General features: G+C 45.3%; 1 protein-coding gene across 1 annotated transcript in view; it reads right to left on the reverse strand.

The window, feature by feature from the left end:
• Positions 1 to 18937, reverse strand: part of Iqgap2 (IQ motif containing GTPase activating protein 2) — a 266744-nt gene extending 247807 nt beyond the window's left edge. The window contains exon 1 of the mRNA XM_028760064.1: positions 18685 to 18937. Coding sequence (XP_028615897.1) covers positions 18685 to 18730 — 46 coding nt within the window. The 5' untranslated portion in view covers positions 18731 to 18937. The remainder of the gene's footprint in view (positions 1 to 18684) is intronic.
• Between the last annotated feature and the right edge of the window lie 315 nt (positions 18938 to 19252).

The raw sequence follows: 19252 nt of genomic DNA on the forward strand, positions 1-19252 counted from the left end.
TGGTGGTGGTGGTGGTGATGGTGATGGTGGTGGTGGTGGTGGTGGTGATGGTGGTGATGGTGGTGGTGGTGGTGGTGGTGGTGATGGTGGTGGTGGTGGTGATGGTGGCGATGGTGGTGGTGATGGTGGTGATGGTGGTGGTGATGGTGATGGTGGTGGTGGTGGTGGTGGTGGTGATGATGGTGGTGGTGGTGGTGGTGATGGTGGTGGTGGTGGTGGTGGTGGTGGTGATGGTGGTGGTGATGGTGGTGATGGTGGTGGTGGTGGTGGTGGTGGTGATTAATAAACATGGGCATCAGCTAATTTCATTCCCTGGAGATGCATAGCATTGCTTAAGATTAGCCAGACACTGTGCTAGGATACCTAGAAGTCTTCCTTGCCCTAAACTGAATGACTACCCTGGATGGAAGAGTGGCAATGTGTCATAGCAGGAACATAAAGGAAGATGATACAGTGGTTAAATACTTTATCCAGAATACAGAGTACAAAGGAACCAATCTTGACCTTAAATTTGAACTCAACAGGCACGGGGGGTACAAAGCCAGGAGCCACCCTACCTGGGTTCAAATCCTCACTTTACTACTAATGAGCCGTATCTTATGCAAGTACTTAATCTGTCTGACCCTGTTTTTCCACGAGTAAGATGGGGCTAATGCCACAAATCTCTGGAGTATTGTGAGGGTTACATTGGGTAATTCATTTTCTTTTAAGTGTTTAGGAGCTAGGGGTGGAGCTACATGCCTGTAATCCCAGCACTTGGGAAGTAGAGGCAGGAGGATCAGCAGTTCAAGGCCATTGGATATACATACATACATACATACATACATACATACATACACGTATCCTGTCTCACTAATAAATAAACAAATAAATAGTTCCTAGAATAGCAGCTGGCACATGTAAGCATTTAGATATGTTTGTTGCTATAGGTAGCATCAGAATTAAATGGGCAGAGAAGAGTAGAAATTAATCCCCTTCTCTTAAGATGTGTATACAATGCCACACCTCACTCTGCCACCTCCTACTGATGTGAAGCATGTTCTCAGGCTGTCCAGGGGAGTCAGGACAGGCTTGAGGCCCAGAAATAGGATCTGGGTTTTCTGCTAAAGTAGGATTGTCTGGAGTTTCAAAACATACTAGGTTCTTCTGCAGAGCCAACATTTTTCTTGAGAAATAATCCTGGGAACTCCACACAGTATGCTCAGCACAACCTCCAACTAGTCATTAAGAGGCAACAACTGGGAAACCGGGTGAGGCAGTACATGCTTATAATCCCAGCTCTTGGGAGGTTGAGGAGGAAGGATCAGGAGTTTAACATTATCATAAACAGAGAGGACTCAAGGCCAGCCTGGAATACATGAAACCCTGTCTCGTATACATCAAAAAAAAAAAAAATCAAGCCAATCACTTGGTACTATGGAATTAGACTATTGTTCATAGAGTTCTTGGCTCATGGCCAGCCCAGGGACTAAAAGAATAAGTAGCCTTCAAATTCCACAGGCTGGCTAGTCCCAAGTGTACCTTAGCCAAAGCATAAGGAAGCGGGAATCACCCAAACATATGTGCTTTGTATACACTCCATTGCCTCAGCAATACATTAGAACTTCTCTCACGCACCCTCAGGAAGCTGTTCTCGTTAACATTTAGAGCACTGGTTCTCATCCACCCTTACCATGCACGCCTCTTGCTCCTACCAAAGACCTACGATTCTAGAGGCCTCAGGTTGCCAGTCTCAAGACAGTCGGGACTCTCTTAAGAGGCCAAGTCCGGTCAAACAGTAAGTGATAAGGCATTTAAAAGCACCAGCTTATGGGTACAGCTGGCATTACCTAAGCATCTTTTAAGCATGCTATTTCTTTTTAAAAAAGATTTATTTATTTATTTATTTATTTATTTATTTATTTAATGTATATGAGTATATTGTAGCTGTCTTCAGACACACCAGAAGGGGGCATCGGATCCCATTATGGATGGTTGTGAGCCACCATATGGTTGCTGGGAATTGAACTCAGGACCACTAGAAGAGCAAACAGTGCTGAGCCATCTCTCCAGCCCATTATATTATTCTTAATAGCCTATACAGAAGGAATCTTAATAGCTTATGCTGAATGAGTATCTTGTATGAAGCAAACATTTCACATAGATTAATTCAACCAAATACATATAATTCTTATCCCTATTTTACATCTTGCCTAAAGTCACATCACTAGCATTTGAAGGAGTTGGGTTAACACACCAGGACATCACTACGTTTTTAAATCCCATACGTTCTGGGAAAGCAGTCTTTATTTCACCTGAAAACACTCACAGAGCCCACAGGCAACTCTCATTTCCTGTGCACCGCTCCAACTTACCAATCAAAGCCTAAAGAAACTCTCTTCAAAGTCACAGAAAGTGCAAATGAAAGCTAGAAACTGCATATCACCTCAGACTACCAAGAAATAAATTTGTGCACAGGTAAATTTTATGAGCATAGACCTTTATTCTCTATGAAGAAGAGGTAGATCCACATACGGCCTCCCTGTTTATCTAAACAGGAGGCTGGAGGCCTACAGAGCTAATAATGAGAGCATCCTGAAGTGAATGATAGTTCACTTTTCTAAACGGTCTTCAATTTACTCCATTTAAAGTGAGGGGTACACCGTGTCTCCCCAAAAGATTAAACACAGAACTCGTAGGCAGCCCAGGAATCCCACTTACTGGTACATATCCAAAAGACATGTACATCCTGTTCACAGCAGCTTGGTTCATAGGAGCCAAGTGTCCATCAACAAATGGACAGAAAATATTGTGTGTACATGGTGTCCACAATGTGGAGTATTATTTGGTTTTATGTATAAGGAAAGAAACATTGACACACACTGTGACCTGGATGAACTCTGAAGACATGCTAAGTGAGACAAGCCTGGCCCAGAAGGCCTAACACTAACTGAATGATGTCACCAACACAACGTTGCTATTACAGACCAGTAATGGTGGGAACAAGGTTGTAAGAGGAGGAGAGAATGGGAAATTGTCTTTTCAGTTTGAGAAGATGAAAAGTTCTGCAGATGGACAGAGAGGACAGATAACATAATTCTTTAAGATTAATTTTAGCATAAAATAATGGATTTTACTATGTTTTCATATACATATATCATTGTATATTGCTTGTATTTGATCCCCACAACTGTCACCATTTCTATCCCCAAATAGTTCCCTCCTGACTTTTATAAAAACACACGCACACGCACACGCACACGCACTTGTTCTTTGAGATAGGCTCTCACTATGTATCTCTTGGCTGACCTGAAACTATGTAGACCAGACTGGCCTCAAACTCAAAACTCTGCCTGCCTCTGATTACCAAGTGCTGGGATGCTAGCTGGCTTAAAGGCATGCAGTACTATGCCTGACCTTGTATGTATATTTAAATCTAGATTTTTGCACATGAAAAAATATGCAGTATTTGTTTCTCCCTACAGCATCACCCTCCCTTGTTCCCTGTCCCCTCGCTTTGAATGTCACTCTGATGCTTCATAGCCATGGCAAGATTATACCATATGCCAAATTTTAACTACTGTGAAGTTTCAAGCCTTGGCTACATTGGCCTCTCCAGGGAGGTTTTAAAAGTATCTGCTCATCACTGGGAATGGTAGGTAAGACAGTGTGCTCCAACGTATGCACAGAGGAAACAGACATTCGTGAAGCACCCACATCAGGAAATTGGCCTGGGCTTCTTAGGGACACTGTGTCACTGAACTGATGGGGATGCAGGAGCTGCCCCATCCAGGGAAAAGAATATGGCCACCAAAGACAACTGAGAAACTTGACTAGACCCCAGAAAGATCGCTCTAAAGTATAGCTGGGGGTTGGGGGGTAATCTCCATGTAGAATTTACACTGTCGTAAAAAAAAATGAAAATATGTGTGGTCTTGAAGATGTATTTGTGGAAGAGAATGCCCTCATTCTTGGTAGCTGAGATATATGCTAAACTAAAGTTTAGAGATCAGCTTGTCCCAAAGTCTGCAGATGGATAAATATTACTATGTTAATGTTCACTATGATCTTTGAGGCTGCAAAGGGCCAAACATTTTTAAATGGAGAGAAAGAAACCCCTAAATAACCTATTTCGTTTTTTATGGTTGAATGAAAATCTTGTGTGTGTGTGTGTGTGTGTGTGTGTATGTGTATCATTTTCTTTAGCCTTTCACTTATTGATGGGCAGCTAGTCTGATTTTGTAACTTGGCTATGATGAGGTATGTGATAAACAGGTTTAGACAGTATCTCTCCAGTAAGTTAAGTTTAATTCTTTTGAATATGGACCCAGCAGTGGTCCAACTGGATCAAATAGAAGTTCTATGCTTAGTTGAGGAGGGGCTTCCATATTAATTTTCACAGTGACAGCACTAATTTAATTTGCATTTACTTCATCAGTAAGTGAAGGCTTAGTTTCCCTTGGGTACTCACCAGTGGTTCTTTCTTAACAACAGCCATCCTCACTAGGGGTACAAAAAAGAGAGAGACTCAAAGGTAAAAGGGGAGACGGCTAGGGATTCAGAAGGCAAAAGAGAAGGAGCGAGAGGATAAGAAACAGAGATAGAGGGATGGATGTGGTCAAAGTACATCATATACACGTTGACATGCCATGATGAAATTCCCGTATATAATCAACACACACTAATATGTTACTTTAAAAGGCAAAAATGATAAATTTATTATATAATAATTAAATTAAAATTAAGATATCTTCCAAGAACATCCCCTCTAACAAATACAAGATCTTGAAAAATAAGCAAAAGAGCATGAAATCTTTTGCTTTGGCAAGCTCCTTAGAGTTTAACTGGCAGCCATGTTGTCTTGGTTTGGGTTTCTATCACTGTGAATGCCATGACCAAAAGCACCTTGGAAAGGAAAGTGTTTTATTTTGTCTCACATTTCCAGGTTACAGTCCATCACTGAGGGAAGTCAGGGCAGGAACTCAAGCAGGGCAGGAACTGGAGGTGGAGGACTGCTGCCATGGAGGAGTGCTGCTGCCTGGCTCACTCCTCACATCTGGCTTTCTTATGGAATCCTGGACTACCTACCCAGGAGCAGTGGCACCCCTGGTGAGCTGGGCCCACCAGCATCAGTCACTAATCAAAGAGAATGTACTACAGACTTGCCTATAGGCAAATGTTATGGGGAATTTTCTCAATTGAAAGTCCCTCTTTGCAAATGAGTGTAACTTGGGTCAAGCTGACAAAACTAACCAGGACACAGGTTGACCGTAATGAATTAGATCTTTAAGGCAAGACGTTGTTACAGCATGGAGAACAGTCAAGGGTGTGTACTCAACATGTGACATTGATGTCCCGCTCAGCCCTGGGAGAGCTCAACCTTCATGTGTCCAAGTTTCCGCCACACCCCCTCCACATTCCCAAGAACAAGTCCCAGCATCTCACCTTATGTTTAAGGAGGGAAACAAAGGATCTCCACCAACAGAAAAGGAAACAAAGTTGCCTTCCCAAGCTTCCTCTTTTCCCCTTCTGTGTAAACCATAGATGTTCCCTGCCTCATACAAAGTCCTTTCCTTCATCAAACCCTTTTCAACTACACCAGATCAAAGAAACTCCCGTGGGAAAGGCTTTCCAAGTTTTAGACTCCTACCATTAACTCACAGTTTCAATAGTCATATTTCCTGTAAGAGAAATTGTCTAGTGGGCATTGACAGTGGCCAAAAGAGTTAAACTTAGAGATCCAAACGTTGATCTTTCAAGCTGGAGGAAAAGAAAGGGCTCATTTCAAACACGAGTCCCAAAAAAGTGTGTGTCAAAAACTAGGGTGCCAAAAATCTAGGATGGTACTGCCTTTGAGGCCAAGGATTAGAGGACGGACCCTTTTCAAGGCCACTGCAAAGACCCAAGAATGAGTTATTCAAGGAAGTGCTAATTTGTCTCCTCCTACCACCATACACAGATGTACTGAAACTGCTTCCAGAGCACTCTCCCTTGCCTTGTGCCCCTTTGGAAGTGAAGTAAGAGTGAACCCATCCTCCAGAGATAGAAAAGGCGCAGAGAAGTCACACCCAGTATCATTCAGTAAGCATCACTCGACTCCACCGCCCTTGGCTCCTCATCTCTCACTAGTCAACGTTGGTAACACTTTCAACCTTTCCCAGTGCTGCAACACAGTGCAGTGCACACAACGGCAGCTCCCAACAGGCCAAACAGGAACAGCCAACCTTGTTTTTACCTGTGCACTGTTCACAAATGTTTTTCCCTCTCCTTTTGAGGTGACAAAGGCACTGTCTGCTTAGGAGACACTAGAAAGCTTCTTGTTGTTTATTTGATGTTAGGCCTTGGTCACAGGTGACCCATAAAGATACCTAATCTGCAAACTCTGAGCAAAGTCCATGGCACAAAGACACTTCTTATCCCTTGTTGAATGTGGGGATGATAACAAGTGACCACCTCTTCCCAGGTTGTGACGAGTTCTCCTTTTAACTCAAAAGAGCAGTACCCTGCATTTATGTTGGCAATCCTTGTTCACTGGAAATACTACTTGGTTATCTTTTGCAGATGAACTCCCTACACATTTCTTTAGAAGTTTAAAAATTCCAAATAGCTACTATCTGTTTTGTTTTTTCCTGTCAACATTGCTGTTTGCTTTGCTGATCTTTATGCCTTTGACTGAAACTTTCATTATCTCCATTTCATGTACAAGCCCTCAGCAGAGTCCTGGGGCCCTCAATCCTCCTGTCAGGCAGCCTCTCATATATACCCACTCATATGCGTATGCATACACATGTGCACCTGCAAACACATGCACGTTCTCATATACACACATACACATATGTAAACACATTCTCATATGCACATGCACACACATACACACTCTCATATGCACATGCATACACATAGGCACACACACACATCCTCATAAGCATATTCATATACATACACAAACATGCCTGGAAACCTGAACTATCACTGAATCTTCCCAATAACATTAAACAGGCTCTGATTTTTCTCAAAGTAGAGTTTGAAGATACGAAGAATCCTATGTCTTGAGAAGTAAAAAATAACTACTTTACCTTTTCTAACTATAGACACATACAAGAAATTTAGAGAAGAGGGGAAAATATTTAGTCCCTCCATTATCTTAGGACATAGATACAGTTGACATGCTCGTTTCGCTGCCTTTTGACTAACATTAAGTGTAGAGACAGGTGACACAGCCCAAGTACTGGCATCGACTAAAAAGCACACTCCTGACCCTCATCAACGTTATACTATTCTATTCTATTTACATTGTCCTCAGCAAAATCAATGTGATACAATATTTTTTAAATATACATTTGCTTTTTTAAAGTAATACATGAATTTTAAAGTAATACATAAATTTCAAATAGTGCACCTGGTTCCACTCCTAAAGGCCATCTCTAAAACGATTCTACAGAACTTTCTAGAAATATCACACAAACATAGGTAAGATTCCTTGTTTGGTGACTAGATTTTGTCTTACTTAACAGACCAAAGGTACATTTGCAGAGGTTCCAAAACTACCATGTAAAAAAGCACATTAGAAACATCACTTCTTTCTGAGTTCATCTCATTAAATATGCAAACACACACAGCTCACACTGGGGCGAATATGTAAGCACAAACTACTGGCCAGGTCAGACTAACACTTGCAAACACTTTGTAGGAGACATGAGGAGAAAAGCTCCGAGACTGTACCCAGAATCAGTGCCGATGGAAGGACCTGGTTTGCACCGAGAGGAAAAGTATCTGTATGCTTCTTTAAAAATTAATGTTTTCCATTTGCAGAGTATAAGTCATTAGTAAATGGAGAACAAAGCAAGCACATGTTTGTATTAGTTCTGTGTTGTCATTTCTTGGACAAACTTACTAAAGGGTTTAATAGGCAGCAAGGCTCCAGGAAAGCGGACTTATTAGAACTCACAGGGGAAGCAGAGTGTAGGGGGTGGGGACTAGAGCTGTGACTGACACCTTGCCAAGTCACACAGTGCAACCCTGCAAAGCCTGCTCAGTGAGACCAAAGCTCAGGCAGAGGATGAGAAGCCGATCTACTTAGGTTCTCATTAAGGACTCTGCCAAGTGTGGCTGATGGCAGTGGCTCCTTTGGGGGAAGTGGGGAGTGGAGGGGGGAGGTGCGGGGGGTAGATAAATGATTCTATGAGATGTCTGGTTTGAATCTGAAATGTTCCCCATTGAGATACCAGCTTGTATCGTAAACCCTGTTCCCTAGACAGTGGAGAGACTGTGGAGCTTGTCTGACAAAAGTGGGTCATTAGGTTGAAGGTTACAGATGGCATCTTGTGCTTGCCTCTCTCTGCTTCATGGCCTTGCTGTGATGTGAACAGACCCTGACAATGCTCCTGCTGTTATCACTCCACCACGCCCCCTCTGCTATAATGGGCTGCAATTCTCTGAAACCAGGAGCCAAAGTCAATCTTTCCTCCTGTAGGTTATCTCTGTCGGGTGTCATGGTAACAACAACATAAAGGAAGTAGTACAGAAACTCACTGGAATAAACAATTACACTAATAATAATAATCAAATAAATAAACAAAGGGGAAAGGGAAAAAGGAGAGGTAAGAGAATGACCAAATCATCAGATAGTGAATAGCCAAGGACTCTTCTTTCTTAGGGGCCTGTGCTGGGGAGCAAGCCCAGGGCCTCACGTGTGTAAAGCAAGAGCTAAGCTGCAGAGCCCCAGCCCCCAAGGTTTTCCTCCCACACCCCAGTTACCACACAGTTCAGCCTCACTGGGCCTGTGAACTTAAACCTTGGCAAAGGTTCTGGAAGCGATGAGGTCTGAAGGATGCCTAATGAACCCAATGTACTTCCTCTTCCTCCTCCGCTACCCGATAGCCTCCTACAAGACAGCTACGCAAAAGACCAGCTGACTCTGGCAGTAAAGTCAAATGCCACGGTGAAGCCAGGCACAAACTATCAGGGTATTTTCAATCATTCCTTCTCATTTAGCCGGCACTAGAAATCCTTCAAACCAGCACCAGTGGCAAAGACCAACTTAACCCTAAGACTAGATGAGACAGGAGAATAATATGAATATGTCACATATGCTGGTGACAACTGCAAGATCACTCACTGCAGGGGGACCAAAACATGCGACAGAGAAACCCAGACTCTCTCCTGGAGTGAGAGTTTGGTATCTTTAAAAACCCAGCTAAGGTATGTGAATGTGTTCTTGTTTTAATCCCAGGTGTAGGATATTGGGCTGCTGCAGTTTCTCCACGGCCATTAACTATGATTGTCTCTTGTTCTAGGGAGCTGTGATCTTTGCCAGCTGCAGACAGTTTAATTCTGGGGCGGATCTAGATGCAAGAGCCCATAGCACAGCCAGAGGCGCTCCAAGGAAGAGAGTGACAGCTGTTTGCTACTGCTGGATCGTTGGTTTTCGGGACTACTGAAGATTCTGATGATGAAGATAGGGCTTGGACCATGATAAACCTATCAGCAGGAAGTAGCCTATAGAGGTCTATGTCTCCTTTCCCCTCTAAACTGTGAATTGAAAGGGAAAGAGGGATAAGAGGCGGGAGGACTAATGAGGCAGGGGTGGAGAAGGGGTTCTACACGCTACCCACCATTAGAGGAATGAGCCCTACGGACGTCCATTCTGTGCACACAGGCCACATAAAATCACTTAACCCTTTGAGAATGCACTTTCCCAACCACACTTTGCAAGTAAGAACGCATGAAAACTGAAATAACTTGCTTGGGTTCCACAGGAGAAAGCCAGCCTAAAGTCCAGATGAATCGTCTGCTTTCAAAATAATGGAAATGAGTGTCTCCTTTAGACGAAAAGTAGAATAGATATATATATTGAGCTAAGCATTATGATAACAACATTCATTGAGTATCTTCCAGGTGCCAAAGTGCAGGGTTCCAGCTAGATTCCTAAGTATTTAAAATACATTATCTCAAGCAAGCCAAATCAACTTTTCAAGAGCCAACAGGAAATATGCTATCAGCATTACTTAAAAAGTGAACTCATATTGCCAGTGAAATATGAGAACTAGGGCTGGGGAGATGGCTCAGTGGTTAAGAGTACTGACTGCTCTTCCAGAGGTCCTGAGTTCAAATCTCAGCGTGGCTCACAACCATCCCTAATGAGATTGGATGCCCTCTTCTGGTGTGTCTGAAGACAGCTACAGTGTACTCATAAGTAAAATAAATAAATAAATCTTAAAAAAAATATATGAGAACTAACCAAAATCATCAGGTACTAAACTACTCTCACACAAACGCTGAGCCCACTCCCCACCCCTGAGCTCCAGCCTTCTCCTCCAGCTTCCTTGACTTAGGTTCAGCTTGGAGCAAAGTCTTCCCGCCTTGGCAAGGCTGGTTCTGAACTCCTGTTCATAAGTAGCATGGACCACAATTATCTAAGTGTGTGTGTGTGTGTGTGTGTGTGTGTGTGTACATGTGTGTGTTGGCCACACTCAGCCAGATGAGCAGACCAAACTGTCCTCAAAATCGTGACAATCGCTGTACTTCAATCTTCCAAAGGCAGAGCTCACAAGGATAAACCACCGCACCCAGCTTCATCTTTAAAAAAGTATACAAAAAAAATGTCTTCCTTCAGCAGAAACAGAAAAATGAAGGCAGTTAAAAGCTTTCTCGACCAAGCTAAGTAGTTCATATCTCTAATCCAGCATTCAGGGGACTGATGAAGTAGAATATTAAGTTCTAGGCCAACTTGAGCCACATAGCAAGACTCTGCCTGTCTCCAAAATAAAAGAAACAAAACTCTAGCTCATCCTGCAGAGTAAGACCCTGTCTTTAAAAGGCGGGGGGGAATAGGTACTCTCAAGCTAGAATCGTAAAATGAACATCTCTGTCATTCAGCTGCAAGGTGTGGAGGACCTGGGTATACTTCTATCCTCACGTGTCTATATTATCCCTACTAACATATTGAAAAATTCCTAAAACTGAGTAAGTGAATGAAAACTGTGAGCCACCTAGAGGAAAAAAGCAAACACTTCCTAATTCTTACTGCCCACTGCACACCCTCCAGTGCAAAACCTAAAGAGTAGAAGCCCGAAACTGACAGTCACTGGGGCCTTTCTTCACGATGAGGTTCTGTAGCTCATCCAACCTTCCCACGTCTTGGTTTGTTTTCTATTGTTGGGATAAAACACCAGGACCAAAAGCAACTCGAGGAGGAAAAAGATTTGTTTGGGCTTATAGTGCCTGAGGGATAAAAGTCCATCACCATCCTGGGACGAAGTCGTGGCTGTGTGGTAGCTGGAGCTCACACCTTGCACAGGGAAGGAACAGAGAACATGAATTAGAAGTGGCTCAAGTCATTAGCAATCGAAGCCTGCTACCAATGACACACTCCTCCAGCAAGGCACACCTCCAGCAAACAGCACCGCCAGCTGGGGTCCATGTGTGCAACTCTAAGAGCCTGTGTGGAACATTCTCATTCAAACCATTACAATGGATGCTACTAGCACCTCTTCCCCTGCCAATCCCCGGGCAGCTAACCTCACTCACGCTCAGTCCTTAAAGACTAGATTGTCATACCTGTTTCCTAGGGGAGAGCAAAGCAACCTCAAAGTCACGCTAAAACACATTCCTTACAATAAACATGAACCTATATAGAAATCAATGCCTAGGTTGGGACACGGTACAGCTGTGCACTCAAGTAAAACACAAACAGATGGTATAAATAAAGCATTGTGGAAGGTGCCTGTGTTTGCCCTTTCTTGGCAAACCCCTGCAAGGTAATAGAATATTGGAAACAGCCTTTCTCTCTTCCAGTGTTTCAGGGCATCAGCATCACCTGGAAGGATTCTTAAAACCTGGAGAGTGGGACGAGTGAGCCCAGAACTTCTACAGGCTGGCTAAGGCCAGGCATCTGCGTTTCCGCCAAGTTCCCAAATGATGTTCTACGTTCTACGTTCTACTATCGCTGTTCCAGCAAGTGTCCTTTGAAAAAGCCTTAACGCTGTTGGAGACACTCCCTTGACAAAGACAGGTCATGCGCAATACATGATTGAAAAATGGCTTTTTAGCCTAGCCAAAGACCAAGAAGCAACGCATGATTATAAAGTTTAAGGAGGGTGCAGCTAACGTTAGTAAAGCCTGTGAGTCTCTTGCCAAAGAGTGTATAACTATTAAAAAAAAAAAACCCTACCCCCAACTGGGGAGCCAACTACAAACGTGGACCAAGTCATTCTTCAACCATGCGAGACGCTGATCATCAGAGAGCATGATAGCTGTGGAATGTGAGAGGTGAAAACGACCACAGGTAAGGGAGAGAATGAGGAAACGAGAAGAGGAAGAAACCTTATCCCCTGATAACTTAGCTGTCAAGATCCGCACCCCACTCAGTGTGTGTCCCTTACATGTTCTCAGAGAGTCCGATTACCTTCCTGAAAGTACCTGAAGGTACTCGCAAACCCAGAGGACCCCAGACCAGTCTGAACAGAGAGTACCCCGTGCACATATCCCCAGTCAACCCCATACCTAGCCCTGCTCTACTCCCTATTCCAAGTGCTAGTCGCTCAAGAACATTTTGTTTTAAAAAATTGTTTTAGCATCTCAAAGCCCAGGAAGATACTGCAAACTGACATTTATTGCCTATAAATTAATGATGTGTCCCCTTCCAGTGACTTCTTTACTCCTCAGCATCTATCCACAATAAGTATCAATCCTGGCAAGTATTGATCCCCACAACAAGTACACCAGAATACCTTTCAGCTTTGCCGCTGACCTACCGGAAGGTCTTGACCAAATGCAGACTCCTCAACCACACCCTTTCATTGCCCCGCCCAGCATGGTTTCATTTCCAGAGAACTTGAGAATGAACTAGTAACAGTGTTATTCCTTATCTTTCAGTCTGCCAGCCTACCTTCTGCCTTCCCTTTGCCCCCATCTTTCTTTTGACTGGGTTTCATGTATCCCAGGCTGACTTCAAACTCATCATGCATCTGAGGATGGCCTTGAACCTCTGCTCTTCCTGCCTTCCCCTTCCAAGTGCTGAGATTACAGGAATGCACCACCTTGCCTGTTTTGTGCAATGCTGGGGATTCAACCCAAGGCATCGTCACACATGCTCAGCAGCAGCTAGCCTACCAACTGAGTGACATCCCCAGGTCTCCTAAGCTGTAACTAGCTGTGTTTTCTTCCCCCACTTTTGTACCTAGGAGGTAGATGCTCAATTAATTGAAATAACTACAACTTGTTTACCCTGTGAGCCAGGAATCGTGATGCAGGAATCAGGTTGGTAACTCCATGATTAACACACACCTCTCAAGGTGCTGGAGGAAACACCAAAGCCACTCAGGGAGAGACAGAAGTCAGAATTAAGACCCAGAGCGATTCAACTTTAAAGCTCTTGTCATTTCCTTCACGTGAAAGAAAGATAAACTAAAGCAAGAAATGGAGGGCGGCAGCTCACTGGTCAGCCAGCCACCCCGCTGCAACGTTTTCTCCTCAAGCCTAGACTTCAAGGGATGGATGGTATATATAATAAAACACATTTTACAAAGTATCCTATTTAGAGTCATTGGTGCGTGCCATATTATTATGGAAACGCCAGCCTTCCTTTCCTATCAGGGCCCCAGAGCCTGACAGAATGTCTTTATTTATACACAGAATGCTTTGACAAGCCTGAATGTACTCTATGAATATAAGTCTATGAATTGTCTATGCTTTTTTTTTTTTGGTAGAGAAAAGAAAGCATTAAAATCCACCTTAAAGGATACAGTGTATCTATTTTTAAAAGCACCCTGTCCAAATGGCTATAGGTTTCTGAACTTTGAGGAAATCATGACCAACAGTTGAAAGAGACAGAAGAAAGAAGGAGTCATTTCCACACAAACCCCCTACACACACACACACACACAACTCAGGTGTGGATGAGGAAAGACTACAGGGTTGCTTCAAGTTGCCCCTGTAACCAACTAGCTATGTGTGTAACACAGTATCATGGATTCCAGGTTCTGTGAGAGTCGGCGATGCTATTGTCTCCCAATTCCCACAAAGTAATAATGACCCGCTGAAAGCAATGACACATTTTTAAAAGCCCCTGGGTGTAGTTAGGTCACAAACCTTAATTCCACGGCCCATGTTAATTGCCTGCTCTAGACCTTTGCTTCTCCTTTGGTTATCCTGAAGATTGAGTAAGCTTTAGTGCTGTTTGCTTAGGAGACTTGAACCAAAGGAAGCTGTTCTGAAGCTTACGGTGAGCTGGGGGCATAGACCAGTGGAAGAGAGCTTGCTAGCTTAGACGAGGCCTGGGGTTTGGTTCCCAGCACCATGCACACAAAAGAAGCTTGTAGCAAAGGTGAGTAAGGAGTAACTGCCAACCAGCAGCTCCCTGGAGACGAGAGGGTTAGCTAACACCACAAACAACATGAACTTTGAAAGCAAGCTTGGTATTACAAGCTTAAACTCTTCCAACAAGTTCAGCCTGTGTAATTAAAGTTAAAAACATACTAAAATAACCCTGTAGCTGTTGACCTTCAGGGGCTCGACCAATACACAAGAACACAAAGGACTAGCTTGACTTTCTGTGTGTGGAGACAGTGTCACGTGACATCACACATTCTCCTACCTCGGACGGACGAAAGCACAGCGTGTTAGAGCTGAGCTTCATGGAACAGAGCCACAGTCTCTGCCCTGTCACACAGCTGAGTTGGCTACTTCAGGACTGACACTTCTCCATTTCACACTGATAAATGGAAGGCATTGAACTGGTCCTCTCAGTGGTCCATTTCCCACGTGACTTAGAAGCCACACCATTCAGACTTCATACAGGGCATCATCACTCAAAAATTCAACATTATCAGCTAAATCCTTTACATACACACACACACACACACACACACACACACACACACACAGAGAGAGAGAGAGAGAGAGAGAGAGAGAGAGAGAGAGAGAGAGAGAATTTATGATACCACATCATTCTTAGGTGTTGGTCCTTAGAACCTACCCACCTTGTATTTTGAGAGAGGCTATCTCACTGGGACCTGAGGCTCTCTGATTAGGAAAGGCAGGCTCACCAGTGAGCCCCAACCATCCTCTGCCTCTGCAGTGCTGTGATCATAAATGTGCACCACCACTTCTTCCTCCTCCCTCTTCTTTTTCTCCTCCTCCTCCTCCTCCTCCTCCTTCTCCTCCTCCTCCTTCTCCTCCTCCTCCTCCTTTTTTTTTTTAAATATGGGCTCTAGGGATTGAAATCAGGTCTCCATGCTTGCCAGACAAGCTCGTTACTGACTTAGCTATCTCTCCAACCTTCGGCTGAACTATTTTTTTTTTTTTTAAATCTTGCTATGTGGCTCAGACTAGCCTTGAATTCCTTATGCTTCCCAAGCTGGCCTCAAAATCATACTCAACCTGCCTTGGCCTTGAATTACAAGCCTGTATCCCCAAACCTGGTTTATGCTTCTCTTCCTAAAAGGAGTGAACAAGGATACATTGGTCACTGTTATTTTTACAACGTAACTCATGAGAAGGACCTGTATTTTTCAGAGTAGAAATTCATCATTCTTGCCATATTTACAATCGGTAGTGACCCAGAGAGATACTTCCACGATGACTGGATAGCTAGGGAGGAGGGAACTTAACTGAAGGCATGGGGGGGGGGGGGGTGCTTTCACTGGCCTTTTTAACTCTCAAAGGAATTAACTGGAGACAAACTTTTGACAGATCATGGTGGCAATGGGCTTTCAGAAGTAACTCAGCAAATACATCCTAAGTCATTACACCCTCACGAAAGTGAACTGTGAACTGTACCTAAGCACACGTGTTCTTTAAATGTGTCTCTCCGTCTACATGCTTGTGTTTGCATACAGATGGCTCCCGCCTCTTCCTCCTTTCTGTCGTCCCTCAGCACTGCATTGCCGAGATGACAGCTCAGCAAGTTTTGTTATCTCGCACATGACTTTTCAGGCTGCAGGGACACATGACGAGGAGTAACAGGAATTCATCGACAATTGGTCTTAAAAAAAAAACTTAGTTTTACTTGAGTGTACACCTGTGTCCAAATTAGGACACTCTCAGCAGTCTGTCAGGAATCTGAGAAGGCTTGCAGCTACTGTGGAGAGGCTGTTGACAAACCCTCAAGCAGAACTTAGGAGGTGGTGTTTTACAGACGATTACCCTGAAGGGAAGGAGGGAGGCAGGATAATTTAGTTGCACTGTGTAAGAATAACTAACTGTAAAAACAGTTCCATGGGGGTAGAAAGCAGAAAAGCCCACACATGAAACAAGTAAAACAGCTTAATTCAAACCACCAAAAGGTTGTTATTCCAACAGAGTTTACAACAGTCTCAAAAAACTTGTGATAGTGCTGAACTAACAGTACAACCAACTCCTGGTATTTCCCCTTTTTTAAGACTTGGGGATCTAACCTGTATGGTAGAGCTGGAAGCTTCCTGAACTCACCTGCTTACCAAACAAGTAAGCAAAATAATAATAATAATAATAATACAAGGTGAGGACAACCCTGTTATCCTTCCTGACACCATGTTCAGCCTTGAAAAAGGGCCCAGAAAACCAACAACTCATATACCAAACCAGGCTCTTGTGGGTAAATAGTCAAAGAATTTGGTAGTGTCTATTAACACCAAGGTATATTCTGCTAGATGTCCTGTGTGTATGTGTGTACCTGTGGAGGTCACATGATAACTTGAAGGAGTCGGTTGGTTCTCTCCTTCTACCATGTGGGCCCTTGGAATTGAACTCAGGTCATCAGGCTTGGCAGCAAGCATCTTTACTGGCTGAGCCATCTTACCAGCTCTAGATACAGTTTATTTTTAACACACTGTAAACATATTCTAGATATGAACACGGTATCAAAAGTATTATTAAAATGTTTGTTTAAATGGTATAGCTGGCTATTAAATTAAAACGTTTTCTATTTCACAGTGTAGATAACACATAAGCACATATTACCCATTTTAACCACGTTGAATCAATGGAGAACAGCATTTGATAAGCCCAAGGAAGCTGAGTGGCTCCAACAACAGCATTCATCCTGCCCCTCCAGATCAATGCAGAAACTTAGAGGAGGATTTCTCAGGAATGTGGTTCATTCAGCAAAGCGGGCTTCAGGCTTGCCAGATCTGTGCCTCCTTGATTAGTCGTCTAAGGAACGCTGTGGCGACAGGCTGATCCAATAAAAATCAGGCCTCCTATCAGATGCCCATGCAGGGACTAATGAAAATGCTGCATTCCTGGGCCACATTCGTCCCCTTTGCACTGTGCATCGCTAGTGAGGGATAACGCAGACCATGTGATGTCAAACCATTTTGTAATGTGTGCTCACCTAGTTACAGACCAGTCATCTTACAGTGAAACCACCCTCTGTCCCAAGAGCTTGTCACATGAAAGGACACTCAAAGACCTGAGGTTGACACTGCAACCACCAGATGAGCACAGGGCTCCTCCTCCAGCCCCGGGAGCTCTGTGTGGTTTACCAACTGCAAACTGGCACGGCACAGGCTGCAAAATGCTGGGTCGCTGATTGCGTTTTTTCTCACTTTACAGAAGCTGTAGCTGGCTCCTTCTTTCTGATACAAGGAAACAACAAACCTCACCTCTGACAGTCCATTCTAAGACCTGTGTGTGTGTGTGTGTGTGTGTGTGTGTGTGTGTGTGTGTGTGTGTGAGAGAGAGAGAGAGAGAGAGAGAGAGAGAGAGAGAGAGAGAGAGTCTGTCTTAGGGAAGTTGGTGACCCTCTTCCAAAGATCTCATCTGTCCTCCTCCTACCAAACACCACAAAGCATATGAACACACTAACTCTGTTGCAGTCGTCACCACCTTAACCTAAGCCTGGTACTTCATCTACCAAGGCCAGTCCAAGCAAAAGATTAACCCATGGTTCGCGGCCATGCGTTTGTGGACAGGGCCAACCCGGGAAAAGAAGCCAGCGTCTGTTTGTTTTAAAGGAAATACTTCCTAGCGCATTATTTAGGACTCTGAACTCTGCACACGGGGCCACGTGGTTGGCGATAATCTGGCTCCCTCTTGTTAGTCAAAGCCACCTCTTTCCGCCGCCGACAGCCCGCGGCTGGGTAACCGACACCATCACCTTCAATCAGACCGGCTCGGAGTCTGTCCTCACAGAAATCCTCCCGCGCAGGAGATCGGGGGCGGGGAGAGCCACCGGGAAAGTGGCTGGGGGCGGTACAAGTCCCTGTAGGCTTTGGCTGGAAAGGCCTCACACCTGAGGGCCCTAAGTGGCTCTAGCTGCTCAGGTGAGGCCCAAAAGAGGCTAGAAGGAGAAACCTACCCTTCCAGGAAAAGTGCCTACACCTCTCGCAGAGAGCGCGGGCACAGGAGCTGCGCTGCCCACCTGTAGCCACAGCAAACAAACTTTCCGCCCCTTTTGGGTGGGAAACATCGGATCCCCTACGCCACCCTCTGGCCCGAGCAGGCAGCGCCCAAAGCTAGGCGGGTTCCTCACCTGATACCCCTAAACCACAACCTGGTCTGCACCAGAGCCGCTGAGGCTTGCGGGGTGGAGGGACTTAGCTGGAAGCTGCAATAAGGAATTTGGAAGAAAGGGGCGGAAATCCGCGTCCTGCTCCTTTGCAATTCCACTTCTCAACTTTGCCAGCCGCTGCCCTCCGCGGCGCGCCCTCAAGCCCCTCGGCCTCCCCAACGCCGTCCCAGAGAGAGGGGCGCCCCGAGATCAGCGGGAACCCGAACACTCACAGCCGTAGCGGGGCCGTTGCAGCGACGGCAGCTCTTCGTGCGGCATCCTGCGCTGCTCCGGGGGCCCTCCAGGGGCGCGCCCCCCGTGGTTTCCCTCGCTGGCCAGGCTCGCCGGCTCCGCGCCCCGCGGGCGCGCTCGGATCCCACCTCTGGCTGCCCTCGCCCGGCTTCTCGGAGCTGGCCGATCCGCTCCCTCGGTGCTTCTTCGCCCGCGCCTGCGGCGGCCGCGTCTCGCTGACACCGGGGCAAAAGTGAACTCTCTCCTCCCTTGCTCGCTCACTCGCCCGCCCGCCCGCGGGCCGCACCGCCTCCCCCAGCAGGTTTCCTTTCTCCTCCCGCCCGGCCCCGTTATTCACCGCGGTGGGAGCGCGCCGCCGAGCAGCGACCCCTACTGGCCGCACAGCGCAGCGCCCCGTAAGCGAGGACCCGCCTCCCGGGAGAGGAAGGGGATGAGAGGCACCCTGGACCCCTGCTGCTGGAGCCCAGCGCGCAGATGGAGGGCGCCTTGGAGCATTCGGAGGGTGGAAGTGAACCAGCGCAGGGAAGAGCCAGAAAAACCACAGCAGAC

This window comes from Grammomys surdaster, unplaced genomic scaffold (assembly GCF_004785775.1).
Source record: "Grammomys surdaster isolate TR1022 unplaced genomic scaffold, NIH_TR_1.0 126391, whole genome shotgun sequence".
In the NCBI taxonomy this organism is placed as follows: Eukaryota; Metazoa; Chordata; class Mammalia; order Rodentia; family Muridae; genus Grammomys; species Grammomys surdaster.